Here is a 22,007-nt window from a genome sequence, read left to right on the forward strand (position 1 = left end):
AGACAGCTGATGAGGGCCGCTCCGCCTCCCCGTCCCCCGATCGGGGTTGCTGGGACGGCGGGCGACGCATCGGCACCCTCCGTCCCGTGACACATGCCCAGGGTCAGACACAGAGTGGGGTCCCTCTGCACCAGCCTGGGGTCATTTATCGCTATGGGTGCACGGACCCCTCGTTTAATGGAAAGGGTAAAAAAAATGTTTGGGAACCCTTACTCGACATTATCCCATCACACACTCCCGGGGTCAGACACAGAGTGAATCTCCCTCCACACTGTCCCATCACACACTCCCGGGGTCAGACACAGAGTGAATCTCCCTCCACACTGTCCCATCACACACTCCCGGGGTCAGACACAGAGTGAATCTCCCTCCACACTGTCCCATCACACACTCCCGGGGTCAGACACAGAGTGAAGCTCCCTCCACACCGTCCCATCACACACTCCCGCGGTCAGACACAGAGTGAAGCTCCCTCCACACCGTCCCATCACACACTCCCGCGGTCAGACACAGAGTGAAGCTCCCTCCACACCGTCCCCTCACACACTCCCGGGGTCAGACACAGAGTGAAGCTCCCTCCACACCGTCCCATCCCACACTCCTGGGGTCAGACACGGAGTGAGGCTCCCTCCACACCGTCCCATCACACACTCCCAGGGTCAGACACAGAGTGAAGCTCCCTCCACACCGTCCCATCATACATACCCAGGGTCAGACACAGAGTGAATCTCCCTCCACACCGTCCCATCACACATACCCAGAGTCAGACACAGAGTGAAGCTCCCTCCACACAGTCCCATCACACATACCCAGGGTCAGAGACAGAGTGAAGCTCCCTCCACACCGTCCCATCACACACACCCAGGGTCAGACACAGAGTGAAGCTCCCTCCACACCGTCCCATCACACACACCCAGAGTCAGACACAGAGTGAAACTCACTCCACACCGTCCCATCACACATACCCAGGTTCAGACACAGGGTGAATCTCTAGCGATGCGGTCCCATCACACACTTCCTGACTTTGGACACATGGAGAAGCTCTCCCCCACACCCTCCCATCAGCGAGTGTGTCCTCACACCAGTGGGGAAGTTTACTGTTGGGCACTATGTTGCTGCTGTGTTCCGCTTCAGCAGACCAGAGCTACTGAGGCGCAGAGAGACATCTGCTCCCATCTCCACCCTCTTCACCAGCCCCCAACTCCCCAGGCGCGGAGAGCGAGTAAACATCCTGTCGGCCCAGGTGCCGAGGGTTTTCAGCTCTCTCTGCGAGACCGTGCTGGTTCAGTTTGTCCGCGTGCCCCTCTCCGCCATGGTCGGCCTCTCCATACCGGGGCTCCTCTTAACAATGGCCTTCATTTCTGGTGAGTCTGGGCGATGGGAACGGGATGAGAGGTGGAGTGGAGAGGGAATTGAAGGTTTGCCCGTTCAGACTTGGGTTGGTTTTGTTGGGCGTTTGGGAGGTTTCCTCGTTTTGGAGAATGGCTGATCTGTGATATCTTGGTTCGTCTTCTACCTAGGTAGATGATCTTCAGTAGGCGAGAAGATGATCACAACATAATACTCAGAGGGGATTTAGTCCATATACCCCAAGATCTTCAAGTATAGGAGCAGAATTAGTCCTTATGGCCTATCAGGTCTGCTCTGCCACTCGATCATGGCTGATTTATTATTCCTCTCGACCCCATTCTCCGTTAATCCTTTGACACCCTAACTAATCGAGAAGTTAGAGAAGATTACGTTTGCGCATGTATATGAACCATACAGTGAAATGTGGCGGCTGCGTCAAATCAAGTCAGTGAAGACTGTGCTGAGGGTCGCCAGCCCACGTACTGCCACGCTTCTGGTGTCATCATAGCATGCCCACTACTCGCACACCCTCACCCTCACCTGTAGGTCTTTGTAGGTCACTGTGGATGGAGACCTACGCAGCCACAAGCAGAAAGTACAGACAGTGGCAGACATCAAACCCGTTCTAACCCATTGGGAGGCAGAGAGGAAGAGAGAGGATAGCTGAGAAGAGGCAGGGTGGAGAGGGGAGGAGAAGCAATAGCTGAAAAGAGGTGAGGAGCATAAGGAACAGAGGGGAGTGAGTGGGAAAGTGGTAGGTAAGGGAACTGGGGGAGGAAGGGACAGAGCATGTTGTGAAGAGAGAGACTCGAGGAGTGAGGGGCAGAGAGAGGCAGAGCTGAGCTCCCAGTATGTTAGTCTGTCACTCTCTCACACACCCTCACTGGAGGATATGTTCCACATATACACACACAAACACAAACGCACACAAACACACACACACACACACACACACACACACACACACACACAAACACACACAAACGCACACAATCACACACACACACACAAACGCACACAAGCACATGCAAAAATACACAAACACGCAAAAACGCACACACAAACACACACACACACACACACACACACACTCAATTGCAGAAAAGCATACACGCACACACTCTCTGAAATTTGCTCTGAGTACAGCAGGAAGGAGCTGCGGGGAGATTCCTGAACCGGCCACCAGTGTCATGTTCCAACTACGAGTCGATTGTTCCTCTGAACCTTCCTCAACTCCCAAGGGATGGAACGACCTTCACAGCTCCTGAGCGCACATAGCCTGCCGCGGGACACCTGATGCAAACACTTGGCAACAGTGCAAGGACACACACACACACACACACACACACCTATCTCAGTATTGCCCCTCTCACAGCATTCCTCCTCCTCACCCCTTCCCACAGCGTTCCTTCTCACCACCCTCCCACATCACTCTCTCCTCAGCACCCTCCCACGGCACTCACTCACTCACCCTCTCCCACAGCGCTCCGTCCTCACTGTCTCTCCCACAGCGCTCTCTCGTCACCCAGCTCTTCACCCTCCCCCCCCCCCCCCCCCCCATCTACCCTGGGTTTCGGATTCAGTGTGGTGGTGTCAGAGGCTGGATGGGACCCGGTGACTGTAATGGGGGGAGGGCATTGATCAGAAGCTCCGTCACCACAGCCACAAGCACAGAGCAAGTTTCACATCCTCCTAGATGAACTGGTCGGCAGCTGTCATGCAGTGTGCCCAGACAGCCAGTGGGTAGATCCGATTTTCCTGGACAGCCAGTGGATATGAGCGATATTCCCAGACAGCCAGTGGGTGTGAACGATGTTCCCAGGCACCCAGTGGGTATGAACGATGTTCCCAGACAGCCAGTGGGTGTGAACGATGTTCCCAGACACCCAGTGGGTATGAACGATGTTCCCAGACAGCCGGTGGGTGTGACCGATGTTCCCAGATGGGCAGAAGGATGAGCGATATTCCCAGACAGCCAGTGGGTGTGAACGATGTTCCTAGACAGCCGGTGGGTGTGAACGATGTTCCCAGACAGCCAGTGGGTGTGAACGATGTTCCCAGACAGCCAGTGGGTGTGAACGATGTTCCCAGACACCCAGTGGGTATGAACGATGTTCCCAGACAGCCAGTGTTTGTGAGCGATGTTCCCAGACACCCAGTGGGTGTGAACGATGTTCCCAGACAGCCAGTGGGTGTGAACGATGTTCCCAGACAGCCGGTGGGTATGAACGATGTTCCCAGACAGCCGGTGGGTATGAACGATGTTCCCAGACACCCAGTGGGTATGAGCGATGTTCCCAGATGAGCAGAAGGATGAGCGATATTCCCAGACAGCCAGTGGGTGTGAACGATGTTCCCAGGCACCCAGTGGGTGTGAATGATGTTCCCAGACAGCCAGTGGGTGTGAACGATGTTCCCAGACACCCAGTGGGTATGAACGATGTTCCCAGACAGCCAGTGTTTGTGAGTGATGTTCCCAGACACCCAGTGGGTGTGAACGATGTTCCCAGACAGCCGGTGGGTATGAACGATGTTCCCAGACACCCAGTGGGTATGAACGATGTTCCCAGACAGCCGGTGGGTATGAACGATGTTCCCAGACAGCCGGTGGGTGTGACCGATGTTCCCAGATGAGCAGAAGGATGAACGATGTTCCCAGACAGCCAGTGGGTGTGAGCGATGTTCCCAGACACCCAGTGGGTGTGAGTGATGTTCCCAGACAGCCGGTGGGTATGAACGATGTTCCCAGACACCCAGTGGCTGTGAGCGATGTTCCCAGACAACCGGTGGGTGTGAGCGATGTTCCCAGACAGCCAGTGGGTATGAACGATGTTCCCAGACACCCAGTGGGTGTGAGCGATGTTCCCAGACAGCCGGTGGGTGTGAGCGATGTTCCCAGACAGCCGGTGGGTATGAACGATGTTCCCAGACAGCTGGTGGGTATGAACGATGTTCCCAGACACCCAGTGGCTGTGAGCGATGTTCCCAGATGGGCAGAAGGATGAGCGATGTTCCCAATGGGCAGAAGGATGAGCGATGTTCCCAGACAGCCAGTGGGTAGATCCAATTTTCCCAGACGGCCAGTGGGTGTGTGCGATTTTCCCAGGCGGCCAGTGAGTACGTGCGATGTGCCCAGTCAGGCAGTGAGTATGTGCGATGTACCCAGATGACCAGTGGGTATGCACAGTGATCCCAGAGGGGCAGTTTGTATGTGTGGTGTTCCCAATGGGTGCTTGTGGTGTGGGAGCAGCTCTCCAACCGAGTACTGCCCCACCTCAGTGGGAACAGGGCGGGTGGTGGCAATGGAGTGATGTGGGAGTGTTGCCCGTAACAAATTGTATGCCACCAAACAACAAAATTCATGGCAAACTGTATTTCTGATTCTGATATTGATTCTGAGATTATCCATCTGGAACATTCTCTCTCCTCTCAGATGCTGACTGAACTTTTCAGTAATTTAGCTTCTTCGATATTTACTTTAACTTTAAAACATTAACTATGTTAGTCTTCTCACAAATGCCAACGGAGTATACCCCTCCCTGTTCTAACCTCGTAAATGGCTCTAGGCATGGATAAATTATGCTAGTGTGTGATGTAAATTCACCAGAGAATGGGATTAATACAATGGGAATAGCTGGGCTGCGAATCAGAATCAGGCTTATTATCACAAAAGTCATGAAATTTGATGTTTTGCGGCAACGTTACAGTGCAAAGTCAGAACGTAACAATGAACTACAAAACTACAAATGTTCAGAAATAAAGGAACAACAAGGTATTGTTCATGGGTTCCTGGATTGCTCAGAGGTCTGAAGAAGCTGTTCCTGAACCATTGAGTGTGGTCTTCAGGCTCCTGGAGAGGGCATGTCTGAGATGGTTAAGCTGTAGAAAGTCTCAGAATGCTTGAAGATGTCCTGCAGGATTGGGCCCATGTTGGAGACTGATATTCTGGTAATGTCAAAGACAAAGTTAATATTGAGTTCATTGTCAGACAAAAAAGCACATTTCTGTATCTTACTTGCAGCAGGAGTGTGTGTGTGTGTGTGTGTGTGTGTGTCCTTATCCTGCATATGTATAAGACCATAAGATATAGGAGCAGAATTAGGCCATTTGACCCATCGAGTCTGCTGTGCCATTTCATTATGTATGATCCATTTTTCCTCTCAACCCCAATCTCCTGCCTCCCCCCCACCCCTAACCCCATATCTCTTCATGCCCAGACCAATCAACAATCTATCAACCTCTGTCTTAAATATACATGAAGACTTGGCCTCCACAGCTGTGGAGCAAGTTCCACAGACTCACCACTCTGTGGCTGAAGAAATTTGTCCTCGTCTCCGTTCTAAAAGGACTCCCCTCTATTTGATGCTGTGTCATTTGATCTTAGACATTCCCATCATAGTAAACATCCTCTTCACATCCACTCAAGACCTTGCACCATGCAATTAGTTTCAATTAGGTCACCACTTGTTCTTCTGAATTCCAGTGAATACAGGCCCAGAGCTATCACTCTTCATATGACACACCATTCAATCCAGGAATTACGGCCACACATTTTAATTCCACGTCCCATTCCCATTCTGATATGTTTATCCATGGCCTCCTCTGCTGTCAAGATGAAGCCACACTCAGGTTGGAGGAACAACACCTTGTATACCAGCTGGGTAGCCTCCAAACTGATGGCATGAACATTAACTTCTCTAAGTTCCATTAATGTCCCTCCTCTCCTTTGTACCCCATCCCTGATATATTTAGTTCCCCACCCCTTTTTCTTTCTTTCTCTCTCTGTCCATCACTCTGCCTGTTCTCCAGCTCCCTCTGGTGCTCCCCTCCCCCTTTCTTTCTCCCTAGGCCCCCTGTCCCATCATCCCTTCTCTTCTCCAGCTCTGTATCCCTTTTGCCAATCACCTGTCTGGCTCTCAGCTTCACCCCACCCCCTCCAGTCTTCTCCTATCACTTCGCATTTTCTCCTCCCCCTCCTACTTTCAAATCTCTTACAATCTTTCCTTTCAGTTAGTCCTGACGAAGTGTCTCAGCCCAAAACATCGACTGTGCTTCTTCCTATAGATGCTGCCTGGCCTTGCTGTGTTCCACCAGCATTTTGTGTGTGTTGCTTGAATTTCCAGCATCTGCAGATTTCCTCGTATTGTTTTCATGCACCTCCTTTGAACCCTCTCCAGTTTCAGCACATCCTTTCTAAGATAAGGAACCCAAAATTGTGCATAGTACTCCAAGTGAGGCCTCATCAGTGCTTTTTAAAGTCTCAGTATTACATCCTTGCTTTTATATTCCAGTCCTCTTGAAATGAATGCTAATGTCGCTTTTCCCTTCCTCACTACACACTCAGCCTGCAAATTAATCTTTGGTGAATCCTACAAAAAGACTCCCAAATTTCTTTCTGCTTCAGACCTTTGTATTTTCTCTCCATTTCGAAAATAGTCAACCCTTTCATTTCTTCTACCAAAGTGCATGACCATACACTTCCCGACACTAAATTCCATTTGCCACTTCTTTGCCCATTCTCCTGATCTGTTTAAGGCCTTCTGTAGCTTCCCTACTTCTTCAAAACTACCTATCATCGTATCATCTGCAAACTTCACAAAAAAGTGATCAATCCCGTCATCTAAGTCATTGACATACAATGTTTAAAGAATTGGTCCCAACACAGGCCCCTGTGGAGCACTACTAGTCATTGTCAGCTATCAAGAAAAGGCTCCCTTTGTGCCAAGTCTTTGCTTCCTGCCAATCAGACACTGCTTTATCCATGCTAGAATCTTTAATACCACAGGCTCAAAACTTGTTAAGCAGCCTCTTCTGTGGCAGTTTTCAAAGGCCTTCTGAAAATCCAAGTAACCAACATCAGTAGATTCTCCTTTGTCTATCCTGCCTATTATTTCTTCAAAGAATTCCAACAGGTTGTTCAGGCAAGATTTCCCTCCAGGAAACCATGCTGACTATGGCCTACTTTATCATGTGCCTCCAAGTACCCTGAGACCTCATCCTTAATAATCGACTCCAACATCTTCCCAGCCACTGAGGTCAGACTAACTGGCCTGTAGTTTCCTTTCTTCTGCCTCTCTCCCTTCTTGAGGAGTGAAGTGACCTCTGCAATTTTCCAGTCTTCTAGAACCATTCCAGAATTTAGTGGTTCTTGAAAGATCATTATTAATGCCTCCACAATCTCCTCAGCCACCTCTTTCAGAACTCTGGGGTGTATGGCATCTGGTCCAAGTGACTTATCTACCTTCAGACCTTTCAGTTTCCCAAAAACCTTCTCCCTCGTAATAGTAACTTCACACACTTCATGATTCCTGACACCTAGAACGACCACCATACTGCTAGTGTCTTGAACTGTAAAGACTAATGCAAAATACTTATTCAGTACATCTGCCATTTTGTTGTCCCCCATTGCTACTTCTCCAGCATCATTTTCCTGGAGTCCAATATCCACTCTTGCTTCGCTTAACACTTTATGCATCTGAAGAAACTACGAGTATTCTCTTTAATATTATTGGCTAGCTTACTTTTGTATTCCATCTTTACTTTCTTAATGACTTTTTAGTTGCCTTCTGTTGGTATTTAAAACAGACAGACAGACATACTTTATTGATCCCGAGGAAAATCGGGTTTCGTTACAGCCGCACCAACCAAGAATAGTGAAGAAATGTAGCAATATAAATACCATAAATAATTAAACAATAATAAGTAAATTATGCCAAGTGGAAATAAGTCCAGGACCAGCCTATTGGCTAAGAGTGTCTGACACTCCGAGGGGGGAGTTGTAAAGTTTGATGGCCACAGACAGGAATGACTTCCTATGACGCTCAGTGTCACATCTCGGTGGAATGAGTTTCTGGCTGAATGTACTCCTTTCTTTCTTTTTCAATCTTTTTATTGATTTTCATATATACACAAAAAAAAACATAACATAATAATGAGTAAATTTGAATGTACTCCTGTGCCTAACCAGTACATTATGTAGCGGATGGGAGTCATTGTCCAAGATGACATGCAACTTGGACAGCATCCTCTTTTCAGACACCACCGTCAGAGAGTCCAGTTCCACCCCCACAATATCACTGGCCTTACGAATGAGTTTGTTGATTCTGTTGGTGTCTGCTACCCTCAGCCTGCTGCCCCAGCACACAACAGCAAACATGATAGCACTGGCCACCACAGACTTGTAGAACATCCTCAGCATCATCTAGCAGATGTTAAAGGACCTCAGTCTCCTCAGGAAATAGAGACGGCTCTGACCCTTTTTGTAGACAGCCTCAGTGTTCTTTGACCAGTCCAGTTTATTGTCCATTTGTATCCCCAGGTATCTGTAATCCTCCACCATGTCCACACTGACCCTTTGGATGGAAACATGGGTCACCGGTGCCTTAGCCCTCCTCAGGTCCACCACCAGCTCCTTAGTCTTTTTCACATTAAGCTGCAGATGATTCTGCTCACACCTTGTGACAAAGTTTCCCACTGTAGCCCTGTACTCCGTCTCATCTCCCTTGATGATGCATCCAGAGTCATCAGAAAACTTCTGAAAATGACAAGACTCTGTGTTGTAGCTGAAATCTAAGGTGTAGATGGTGAAGAGAAAGGGAGACGGGACAGTCCTCTGTGGAGCCCCAGTACTGCTGATCACTCTGTCTGACACACAGTGTTGCAAGCGCACGTACTGTGGTCTGCCAGTCAGGTAATCAATAATCCATGACACCAGGGAAGCATCCACCTGCATCACTGTCGGCTTCTCACCCAGCAGAGCAGGGCGGATGGTGTTGAACGCACTGGAGAGGTCAAAAAACATGACCCTCACAGTGCTCGCTGGCTTGTCCAGGTGGGCATAGACACGGTTCAGCAGGTAGACGATGGCATCCTCAACTCCTAGTCGGGGCTGATAGGCGAACTGGAGGGGGTCTAAGTGTGGCCTAACAATAGGCCGGAACTGCTGTAGAGCAAGTCTCTGCAGGGTCTTCATGATGTGGGAGCTTCCCAGTCCTCTAACTTCCCACTATCTTTTGCTCTATTGTATGCCCTCAATTTGGCTTTTATGTTGCTTTGACTTCCTTTATTAGCCTTGGTGGCCTCATTTTGACTTTAGACTACTTCTTCCTCTTTGGGATGTAAATATCCTGGGCTTTCCAAATTGCTTCCAGAAATTCCAGCCATTTCTGCTCTGCCATCATCCCTGCCAGTGTTCTTTCCAATTCTGGCCAACTCCTCTCTCATGCCTCTGTAATTCTCTTTACTCCATTGTAATTCTGATACACCTGACTTTAGCATCTCCCTCTAAAATTTCAGGGTGAATTCGACCATATCCGAATCACTATTCCCTAAGGGTTCCTTTACCTTAAGCTCTCTAATCAATTCTGCTGCATTGCGCAATACCCAATCCCAAATAGCCGATCCCCTAGTGGGCTCAACCATGAGCTGCTCTAAAAAGCCATCTCACAGGCATTCTACAAATTCCCCATTTCAGAAAACTGTACCAACCTCTTTTCCCAGTCGCCCTGCGTATTGAAATCCCCATGGCTATTGTAACATGGCCGTTTTGGCATGCATTTTCTATCCCTGTTGTAATTTGTAGACTGCATCCTTGTTACTGTTTGGGGTTCTGTATATAACTCCCATCAGGGTCTTTTTACCCTTGCAGTTTCTTTAGAGTGAGTAGAGAGCAGGCCTCTGTTAGTCTCGATAGACCATGGATTTGCGCCTTGGAAAGTTTCCAGGGTGCAAGCCTGGGCAGGGGTTTTTTTTATGGAAGACCGGCAGTTGCCCAAGCTACAAGTCTCCCCTCTCCATGCCACTGATGTTGTCCAAAGAAAGGGCATTAGGACTGGTGTCGTCGCAGAGCAATATGTGATTAAGTGCCTTGCTCAAGGACACACATGCAGCCTCAGCCAAGGCTCGAACTAGCGACCTTCAGATCCCGATGACCACAATCCAACACTATCCTTTACTCTATCCATGATTCAACACCTTCTGAACATACGTCACCTCTTCCTAACGATTCAGTTTCTTTTTTAACTAACAGAGCCAAGCCAAGCCTCTAACTTCCTGCCAATCCTTTCAATACAATGTGTATCCTTGGGCATTCGATTCTAAGCTATAATCTTCTTTCAGCCATGATTCAGTGATGTCTAGAACATCATTCTTGTCAATCTGTAACTGCTACAAGCTCATCAACCTTATTCCATATACTGCTCGCATTCAAACATTGGTCCTTTAGTCCTGTATTCACCTTTTTTGATTTTGTCCACATTTATGTTGCAATTCATCCTGTTGACTGCAATTTTTCCCTATCATCAGCCCCTCCATGTAAACCTCAATACGCATTGCCTCTGTTTGTAAACCAACTACCTCATCATGCACATTATCACTCCAGTTCCCACCCCCCTGCCAAATTAGTTTAAACCCACCTGAACAACTCTAGCCAACCTGCCCTCAAGGAGCTGAAGGGTTCAGCTGTAACCTGTCCCTTTTATACAGGTTATGCCTCCATAAACCTGTCCACTGCACCAGTTCCTCAGCCGCACATTCACCTGCCAAGTCATCCTATTCTTACTTCCACTGGCATGTGGCACATCTACAGTTTACTACCCTGGAGGTCCTGGTCCTGTTTCTCAGCTTTCTACCTAACTCCCTAAAATCCCTCCTCACATTATCTACCTATGTCATTGGTACCAATATCCACCAAGACTTCTGGCTGCTCATCCATACCCTTGAGAATGTCATGGACACAATCCGAGATATGGACATCCCTGATTCTGGCACCAGGGAGGCAGCATACCATCTGGGTGTCTCTGTCAGGCCCATAGAACTTCATCCCTGTTCCTCTAACTAAAGAACCTCCTACCAACACTGCAGTCCTCCTCACCTCTCTACTCTTCAAAGCCACACCACCAGACTCAGTGCCAGAGACCCAGTCACTGTGGCTCCCCTCAATAAAATCAGAAGTTATATGCTTATTATTGAGGGGAACAGCCACAGGTGTACTCTGCACTGGCTGTTCATTTCCACTTCTTCTCCAGGTAGTCACCCAGTTACCTGTCTCCTGCAACCTATGGGTGGCTACCTCCCTGTAGCTCCTATCTATCACCACCTCATTCTCCCTTATCAGTTGAAGGTCATTGAGCTGTAGCTCCAGTTCCTTAATACATCTCTCAGGATCTGCGGTTTGGTGCACCTGGTGCCGTTGTGGTTATCTGGGAGATGGGTGGTGTCCCAGACTTCTCACATCCTACACACATAACAACATACTGCCCCTGGAGCCATTCTCACTATACTCTGCACTAATAGATGATGTGTGAACAAACAAGAGCAGAGAGAGTAACTAGAAAGTATGTGGGTTGGTGTGGGTATGTTCATGTATGTGTGGATACGTATATGTCTTGGGGTGTGTGTGTACAAGCAATTTGGCACAGAGTTACATGATCAAATTTATCCTTGTTCTGAATCGTAGGGGCTGAGGTGAAAATTCCACCACCCACTATCCGAGCTGAGTTTGGGAAAACAGCCAGCCTGCCTTGTCATCTTGAGTCTGAGGATAACATCTTCTGGGAAAAGAGGGCCTACAACAGTTCCAAATGGGACACTGTCTCAGAAGGCAAGCAGCTCATCTTGGAGAACGTGGGTTTGAGAGACCTTGGCATTTACCGCTGTCGCAATTCAAGCAATGACACCTCTTGTGAGATCGGGCTGCGAGTCTATAGTAAGTGCCTCAGTCTGAGACTAGGCTAATCGATGAAATGCTTTGTTATTGTCACACTTCCTGCTATACAGCGTATGATTTTGTTTGTATGCCATCTAAAAGATCATTCCATACATCAGTCCATTGAGGCAGTATGGAATGCTAAATATGATGTTACAGTTACGAGAAAGGTAGACATTACGGTGCAGGGGCCGCGGCAAGATTGGGAGGTCAAGGGTCTATCTTAAGATACTTGGGAACCAGTCAAGTCTTAGAATAGAAACTGTCCTTGAGCCTGGTGCTACGAGCTTTCAGGTTCTTTTGTTACCATTGTGGGCAGGGAGGGGGAGAAGGGAGAATGCCTGGGGTGGGCAAAGTCTTTAATTATCTTGCTTGTTTCTCGAGGCAGTAGGAAGTGTGGACAGAGTCCATGGAATCTGCTTTCAGTGATGTGTTGAGCTATGTCCATAACGTCTGCAGCTTCCATAGCAGTTACCCTGACAAGCCATGATGTCTCCATGTCATAGGATGCCTTTGATGGTGCTCTGTCAATATTGCTGAGGGTTAATGGGACATGCCAAATTTCATTAGCCTCCTAAGGAAGCTGAGGTTCTGTTGCACTTTCTTAACCACAATATCTATGTGGTTGGGCCAGGATGAGCTATTTATGATTTTTACCCCTGGGAACCTGAAGCTCTCAACCATCTCCAACTCGGCAGCTTTGACACAGACAGGGGCATGTGCACCACCCCTCTTCCTGAAGTCAATAAAAAGCTTTTGTTCTGCTGACACTGAGGGAAAGGTCACTGTCTTGAGACCATGTCACTAAGCTTTCAATCTCCTTGCCAATAACTCCCCAGCCAACTATCCATTGGTATCAGGTTTGAGCCTTTCACTCTGCAGGTATCTCTTTGCTCCTCACCCCAATTTGTGCTATGTCACAAAGATCCAACCTGTATCCTTCCTCCTGCCCCATTTCCCAAAATTAGCTCTTCATGGGCATGAGAACCTCTCCTTTCCAGGGTTTTGTGTTTGAATTTCATCAGATCTGGGGTGGGTGGGTGGGTATGTGTGCTTTGCTCACTCTCCCTGTGACCATATGGGTTCCCCTGATGCACATCCTTTCACATCTGATAAAATTCCCCAACAAAGTTTGCTGGATTTATCATCTGGCATTAATTCTCCGGAGAGCATGCAGAGGAGTTCTCCCAGGCTTAGAAATGATTCCAAGAAGAGCAAGACCAACTGTGATGAAGTGTTTTGAGAAGCTGGTCATGGCTAGAATTAACTCCTGCCTGAGGACCATCTAGACCTACTGTGTCATTGGGCTTTGGAGCACTTAGACAACAGAAAACCATAAATAAGGCTACTGTTTATTGATTCCGCTTCAAAACCATCATTCCCTCGGGACTGATCTAAACCTAGGCCTCTGTAACTCCCTCTGCAACTGAACACTCAACGTCTTCATCGGGAGACCACAGTTAGTACAGATGAGTAATAGCAACTCAATGCCGGCACACCTCAAGGATGCGTACTTAGCCCACTATTCTACTCTCTCTACTCTCCTGACTGTGTACCTGGTCATAACTCAAACACCATTTATATCTGCTAATGATACAACTGTTGTTGGCAGATCTCAGATGGTGATGAGAAGTGTGCAGGAGTGAGACAGATCATTTAGTTGAGTGATGTCGTAGCAAAAAAAACAAAACTTGCTCACGTCATCAGCAAGACCAAAGGACTGATTGTGGACTTCAGGAAGGGGAAGTTAGGGGAAAACACACCAGTCCTTATTGAGGGGGTCAGCAGTGCAAGGGTGAGCAGCTGCAGGTTCCTGGGTGTCAACGTCTATCCTGGGCCCGACTCAATGATGCAATCCAAGGAAGCACGGCCTCTACTTCATCAGGAGTCTGAGTAGATATGGCACGTCACCAAAGGCTGCAGCAAATTTCTACAGATGTAGAGTGGAGAGCATTCTTCATGCTTGCATCACTGGTACGGAGGCTCCAGTGCACAGAACCACATAAAATTACTCTACAAAAATCACTATATAGTGTAAAAAGAATAGGGATAGCGAGGTAGTGTTCACGGGTGCATGGGCTGTTCAAAAATCTGATGAAGTTGTTCATGAATCATTGAGTGTGGATCTTCAGGCTCCCATCCCTCCTCCCCAGGGGTAGTAATGAGAAGGTATGTCCTGAATGGTGAGGATCCTTAATATCGGAAGCCAGCTTCTTGAGGCACCGTCTCCTGAAGATGCCATTATCAGTGGAGAGGGCTGTGCCCATGATACAGCTGGTTGAGTCCACGACCCTCTGCACCCTCCTGTGACCCTGTGCACAGGGGCTGTCATATTGGGTGTGTATGAGTTTGTGATCTGACTCTGATTGAATTCCCCTGCTCGACTCTCTCTGCCCCAGGGATGCCTTACTCAAGACTCATCAACCTCAAGGATTCAGAGAAGAATATCATCCTGATGGTGGAGGGGATTCTTCTGCTGAGTTTTGTTATCATCCCTGGGACAATCCTTCTACGAAAGGTGAATATGGTTTCGGTGGGGGAGGGGAGTGTGGAACGGTGTTGGTCAGGAGAGGAGATGGTTGGCGATGCACCAATCACATGTTGCTGCCTCTCCACTGTGGCCCGGTAATCAGCACTTGGGGGATGAGACACAGATGGAAACTCCCTCCACCCCGTCCCATCACACACAGAGTGAAGCTCCCTCCACACCATCCCATCACACGCTCCTGGCGTCAGACACAGGGAGAAGCTCCCTCCACACCGTCCCATCACACACACCCAGGGTCAGACCGAGAGTGAAGCTCCCTCCACACCGTCCCATCACACACTCCCAATGTCAGAAACAGAGTGAAGCTCCCTCCACACTGTCCCATGACACACTCCCAATGTCAGACACAGAGTGAGGCTCCCTCCACACTCACCCATCACACACTCTCAATGTCAGACACAGAGAGAAGCTCCCTCGACACCGTCCCATCATACACTCCCAGGGTCAGACTAAGAGTGAAGCTCCCTCCACACCATCCCAGCATACACTCCCTGGGACAGACACAGAGTGAAACTCCATTCACACTGTCCCATTACACACTCCCGGGGTCAGGCACAGAGTGAAACTCCTTCCACACTGTCCCATTACACATTCCTGGGGTCAGACACAGAGTGAAGCTCCCTCCACACTGTCCCATCGCACACTACCGGGGTCAGACACAGAGTGAAACTCCCTGCACACTGTCCCATCACACACTCCCGCGGTCAGACACAAAGAGAAGCTCCCTCCACACAGTCCCATCACACACTCCCGGGGTCAGACATTGAGTGAAGCTCCCTCCACACCGTCCCATCACACACTCCCGGGGTCAGATACAGAGTGAATCTCCCTCCACACCGTCCCATCACACACTCCCGGGGTCAGACACAGAGTGAAGCTCCCTCCATCCCGTCCCATCACACACTCCCGGGGTCAGACACAGAGTGAAGCTCCCTCCACCCCGTCCCATCACACACTCCCGGGGTCAGACACAGAGTGAATCTGAGCACTCCATACCGGTGTGTGTGCACAGGTAGATCTGCCCTGGGACGAACTGTCCCCGAGGGGAGGATTCCCCTGCATCTCCGGTATTCATGCAGAGAATATAAAGGTCATCCCCTCACTGAGATCAGTGTCAGTTGTATTCTGCTATCAGCAACGTCCTTAGCTCTGTCCTTCAGCGCACGCTCCTCACTGACTTCCACGCTCATCATGATGTCCATCTCTGAACCAGCTTCTTTGGCAAGGATTCTCCACCCACTCTGTCAATGATCCCGTCACCCATTTTCAACCATCCTCTTCTTCTTGGACCTTCTCATTCCTTCTCTTTTGTTCACCTGCCCATCACCTCCTTTCCCTTTCCCCCACTGTCCACAGTTCTCTATGACTAAATTTCCTTCTTCTTCAGCACTTTACCTCTTCTACCTATCTCAGCTTCTTACTTCATCCTCTCCCCCACTCACCCTCCTTCCCCCTCACCTCGTCTCACCTATCATATGCCATCTTGTACTCCTTCACCTTCCACCATCTTATTCTGAATTCTGCCCCTTCCTTTCCAGTCCCGATGAAGGGTCTCATTCGGGATAATTCCCCTTCACAGATGCTGCCGGACGTACTGAGTTCCTCCAGCATTTTGTGTGTGTTGTTCAAGATTTCTAGCTTTTGCCTCTCAGTTATGCAATACTGAATGCAGTGTTCCTGTTGAGGCAAGGCTTGTGGAGCCTCACTCTGTGTCTGACCTCGGGACTGTGTGATTGGACAGGGCAGAGGGAGCTTCACTTTGTCTGACCCTGGCAGTGTGAGATAGGATGCTGTAGAGGGAGCTTTATTCTGTGTCTGATCCTGGGAGTGTGTGAGGGGACGGTGTGGAGGGAGTTTCACTCTGTGTCTGACCCCGGGAGTGTGTGATGGGACGGTGTGGAGGGAGCTTCACTCTGTGTCTGACCCCGGGAGTGTGTGATGGGATGGTGTGGAGGGAGCTTCACTCTGTGTCTGATCCTGGGAGTGTGTGAGGGGACGGTGTGGGGGGAGTTTCACTCTGTATCTGACCCCGGGAGTGTGTGATGGGACGGTGTGGAGGGAGTTTCACTCTGTGTCTGACACCGGGAGTGTGTGATGGGACGGTGTAGAGGGAGCTTCACTCTGTGTCTGACCCCGGGAGTGTGTGATGGGACTGTGTGGAGGGAGCTTCTCTCTGTGTCTGACCACGGGAGTGTGTGATGGGACAGTGTGCAGGGAGCTTCACTCTGTGTCAGACCCCGGTAGTGTGTGATGGGACGGTGTGGAGGGAGTTTCACTCTGTGTCTGACCCCGGGAGTGTGAGATGGGACGGTGTAGAGGGAGCTTCGCTCTGTGTCTGACCCCGGGGGTGTGTGATGCAACAGTGTGGAGGGGGTTTCACTCTGTGTCTGACCCGGGATGGGACGGTGTAGAGGGAGCTTCACTCTGTGTCTGACCCCGGTAGTGTGTGATGGGACAGTGTGGAGGGAATTTCACTCTGTGTCTGACCCCGGGAGTGTGTGATGGGACGGTGTGGAGGGAACTTCACTCTGTGTCTGACCCCAGGAGTGTGTGATGGGACAGTGTGGAGGGGGTTTCACTCTGTGTCTGACCCCGGGAGAGTGTGATGGGACGGTGTGGAGGGAGTTTCACTCTGTGTCTGACCCCGGGAGTGTGTGATGGGACGGTGTGGAGGGAGTTTCACTCTGTGTCTGACCCCGGGAGAGTGTGATGGGTCCGTGTGGAGGGAGATTCACTCTGTGTCTGACCCCGGGAGTGTGTGATGGGAGGGTGTAAGTGGGCTTCACTGTATGTCTGATCCCAGGGTCATTTTATCTTACTTGAGCTGTGTGCCTTTTTGGTATAACACCTGCTGTTCATTGCATTGATTACCACACAGTCACTGGAATTATCTTTCGACTGTTCAGCTTGAACAATCGTCAGAAAAAAATCGAAAGAGATGATTTGACCTGCAATATTTGTGAATATCTTTCCCTGCAGAAGTCTCAGAGGAGTCTACAGGAGAGAATTCAGCGCTATAAGGAGGAAAATGAGAACTTGTATCAGGTACAAATCTCTCCCCACCTACATCATCCCCTCGTTAGTCTTTCTCCCATCCTAAAGGCAAAAGAGAGACAAAAGCTGGGAATTCTGAGCAACATAACAAAATGCTGGAGGAACTCAGCAGGTCAGGCAGCCTGTATGGAGGGAAACCCTTCAGTCCTGATGAAGAGTCTTAGCCCAAAACATCAACTTGCTTATTGCCCTCTAGAGATGCTGCCTGACCTGCTGAGTTCCTCCATCATTTCGTGTTTGTTGTCACATGCTATCTCCCCTGTGCTGAGGCCATTGCGTTGAAGTGTAGATCAGATATTAATCCCAAATCCTCTCTCCTGCCCTTTTCCAAGTGTACTTTTTCAGAGATTACAGAATCACAGTAAGATATTACTTCAGTGCTTCACTATAAACACTACTTATATTTTCAAATTATAATACAATCATCATGATCCAAAATGCATTTGAGCACCTGGGGGGGCCCTCCATTCCCGGAAATTCCCCATTGTATCCATGTCCTTCTTCCGGGGACACGTAGGCATGGGCGTAAAGTGGAACCGTCGACGGACCTGCAGTCTCAGCCCATGAATGGCCATCCCAGGAGCTAACAGCCAAGAGATCCTCCCCTCCCTCTGAACAACTTACCACCTCTCCCTGCCCACACTGGGTGAGCCAACATCTGAAGCATGCGGATAAGGTGCAGCCAAATCTCAAGGAGCAGCCTCTGAGAAGATACTCAAATAGAGGCTGCAACCTCTCACACGCCATACGTAGGTGACATGCTGTCTCCTCCTGGCCGCAGAAATGGCAGGTGGCTGGAGAGTCCCTAAAGCGACTTACTATTTTTTTTAGGCATCCGTTAGTCTCGTGAGACCATGAATTTGTGCCTTGGAAGGTTTCCAGGGCGCTGGCCTGGGGCAGGGTTGTATGGGAGACCGGCAGTTGCCCAAGCTACAGGCCTTCCCCTCTCCACGCCACTGATGTTGTCCAAGGGAAGAGCACTAGGACCCAAGCAGCTTGGTCAAACCAATGACCTTCAAATCACTAGACCGATGCCTTCTCCACTAGGCCACGCGCCAACTCTAATCAACTTACTAAGGGTTTCCTGTTGTTGCATGGACCAAAGTGCAGTGGAAAGCCTGTTCATACTGATCAGAATCATTACACGGTGTATTGGGGCAGAACAAGGTAAAACAATAAGAGAATGCAGAGAACGGTGTAACAGAGTAAGGGCAGTGGAGGGAAGATAATAAAGTGCAAGATCATAGTGAGGTAGATTGTGAGGTCAAAAGTCCATCTCATCATACAAGGGAATTGCTCAGTAGTCATAAAACATTGGGGTAGAAGCTGCCCTTGTACCTGGCGGTCCATGCTTTCAGGCTTTTGTATCTTTTGCCTAGAGATCTTTATTATGTTTTGCTCTTTACTGATTCGACAAAACAGTAAACTTCATGATGTCTGTCAGTGGTGATAGACCTGATTCTGACGGGAGGGGGGAGAAGAGAGAACGATCAGGATGGATGGGGTCTTTGATTATGTTGGCTGCCTCACTGAGACAGAGACTGTGCTTTCTGTGCTGTGCTGAGCTGTGTCCACAACTCTCTGCAGGTTCTTCTGGTCACATGTGGAGCAGTTGGCCACCAAGCAGTGGTGCATCTGGACTGGGTGCTCATACTGCATACTGCATTAATGCAAATTGGTGAGGGTCTATGGGGACATGCCAAATATCTTTAGTCTTCTGAGGAAGTAGAGATGCTGGAGAGCTTTCTCGACCTTGGCGTCAACATGAACGGACCAGGGCAGGCTTTTGGTGATGTTCACACCTACAACTTGAACTCGACCTCAGCATTGTTGATGTAGATAGGAGCATGTACACCCCTTCTCGCCTTCCTGAAGTCAATTGTGTTACATGCTACTGCCCAATGCAACACTTTCTGCCCAGGTCCCCACTGTAAAGGAGGGGACTCCTTTATAAAGGAAAATCCCTCACCACCGGATGACAGAACAGATCAGCCACATCACATCTGGGCAGCAGACGAGGGCGAGGTACTCTGCAGCCCAAACCATTTCGGACCTCAATGGATTGGTGTCAAGAGCGGGAGGGTTCTCCAGAATCCTTGGGCAGCTTCACTGCTCGGCTGTGCAGAGCCATAGTCACAGGGTGTAAAATCAGGCCATCTGAGATAATCCCATCTCCTAGCACTTGGTCTGCAGCCCAGGCAATTCAAGTCTTTTCAATTTCAAGGCCATTTGCTCCATCATATTCCATGCTAACACCCCACAAAGCATTCCAATTCTTCCTCCTCCTGAATTCTGCTTTCGCAGGCCTCAGGCTCAAACCCTCCCCCACCCATACCCTGAAAAGCACCCCACCACCCTCCCACCAGCTTTTTAACTGCTTATTTACACATCAGCCATCTCTCTCTTTGGCTGTGGGATGTTAGAAGGGCAACCCTAGTTGTAGCCTAAAAAACGGGCCCTGGGAGTTCTACTCTAGCGTGTGGGTGAGAGGTAGAATCAATCTCAATCTCTCACCCCCTCCCTCTCCCCTCTCTCCCTCTCCTCTGTCCCCCTCTCTCCCTCTTTCTCTCTCCCCTTCCCTCTGCCTCCCCCTCCCTCCTCTGCCCTCTCACTTCTCCCACTCCTCTCTCTTTCTTGCCTCTCTCTGCTCTCTCTCTTTCACTCACACTTTCTCTCTCATCTCCTCTCTTTCTCACACATTTCTCTCTGTATATCTCTCTCCCCCTCTTCTCCCCTTCTTTTTCCACTCCACTACTCTCTCTTTCTCTCTCTCACATTCTCTCTCTCTCCTCCTCCTCCCAATACAGGGCCTGAATCAGGAAGACCAGGCAACGTACGAGGACATCACCCGAGGGCAGCAGAGCATGTACCAGGATGTGGCCAACTGCCGCCGCAGTGCTGTCGATCTGGAGAAGCCCTGAGGCTCGACGAGGAGAGGCGCTCGCTTGCAGTAGGCAACCCTCCCCCCCCAACACCACTTGCTAACTGCCCATCATTATTGGGAAGTGGGCAGGGGCACTGGGCCCATTCACTCCCTACTGACCCCCATTCACCCACGGGGAGGGGGGGGGGGTCATATAGTCTGTCTGATCTCAGCAGTGTGTGATGGGACAATATGGAGGGTGCTTCAATCTGTGCCTGATCCTGGGACTGTGCAATGAGACAGCGTAGAGGGAGCTTCACCCCGAGTCCAACACCCTCCTTGCAAATGAGATTGTTAAATCCTTTAGCTTCAGTGTGGGTCTGACCTACAATTTGGCATCGGAATTCAACAACGTTGTTCTGAAAGGTCCAGTGCCTTCAGTCCTTTGGGTCGTTTTCATTGTGTCTGCGCTGGTGAGCGGCCGGGAGGAAAATAAATTCAACTCCCGGGTCCGGTTGAGGCTGATTAAGGCATCTTGCACCCTCTGCTGGCTTCCCTTCACTTCATCTCCTCCAACCACAGCCCCTCTCCCCTGCTTCCACTGAACCAATAAACACTGCTTGTTGCTCCGAGATGTTGTCTGAGTGGCATTTGTTCTCCTCATCTGTTGCTGTGGTCAGTAATGCCCACTGCAGGCGGTCTTTCCAGGACGGGCCGTGGAGCGAAGGGAAGGGCAGGAGTCCAGTCAACACAGCCCCAGATACAAGATTTCTTGGCTGTATTATCAAGGTGGCTAGAGAAAGACATGCTTTTGGTGATGTTTACATCTCGGAACTTAAAGCTCTCAACCTCAATGCTGACGTACACACTGCCGCCACAGTCCTGAATGTGCCCCTTGGAGGTGTAAGGAGTGAGTGAAGGGGAAGTGGGGTTCCAGTGAACTCCACCCCAGCACACAACCCATCTGGACCTCGACTGACCACCCAGTTCCCCAAAAACTAGAATTTTCATGTTCCTCAGAGTCTAAACTCCTTAACATTGCATCCCCACTCAGCCGCCCACTGCCCAAACCTCCCCTCCCCCATTTCGCACTGCTTTTCACACACACTCCCCAACCTCACAATACCCTTCCTTCTCATTGTCTCCCACTCTCCAGCCACCTCAGATGTCCAAAACTCCAACCCTCTCACCCTTTCGCCTACCTACGTCTCCTAACCAATTGCCCCAGATCTACCCAATCACAAATTTGCACCTGCCTCAAACCTCCCACCTCTAAACACCAACTTAATGGCACTCCACCCCACCCTTTGTTGGACTCAACACCCTGTTCCCCAAACACTCTGAGTCTCCACCACACACCAGTACACCAGTTAGAGTCCTGGTCCTCAAATGCCCAACACCAGCTCTCAAACAAGGCCACAGACATCACCCTGTATCTATCCCCTTCCCAGCAACTAAGATGATTAAATCCTTTTGCCTTAGGTACA

At 49.7% G+C, this 22,007-nt stretch overlaps 1 protein-coding gene across 1 annotated transcript; it reads left to right on the top strand.

Moving 5' to 3' along the window:
- Window positions 1-620: 620 nt before the first annotated feature.
- cd79a (CD79a molecule, immunoglobulin-associated alpha) lies at window positions 621-21,152 on the top strand. The gene is made up of 5 exons (XM_059968816.1): window positions 621-1,364; window positions 11,807-12,055; window positions 14,455-14,573; window positions 17,583-17,648; window positions 20,465-21,152. The coding sequence occupies exons 1-5, from the start codon at window positions 1,313-1,315 to the stop codon at window positions 20,576-20,578; spliced, it is 600 nt and encodes a 199-aa protein (XP_059824799.1). The 5' UTR covers window positions 621-1,312; the 3' UTR covers window positions 20,579-21,152.
- Window positions 21,153-22,007: the final 855 nt, after the last annotated feature.

Source organism: Hypanus sabinus, chromosome 1 (assembly GCF_030144855.1).
Source record: "Hypanus sabinus isolate sHypSab1 chromosome 1, sHypSab1.hap1, whole genome shotgun sequence".
In the NCBI taxonomy this organism is placed as follows: Eukaryota; Metazoa; Chordata; class Chondrichthyes; order Myliobatiformes; family Dasyatidae; genus Hypanus; species Hypanus sabinus.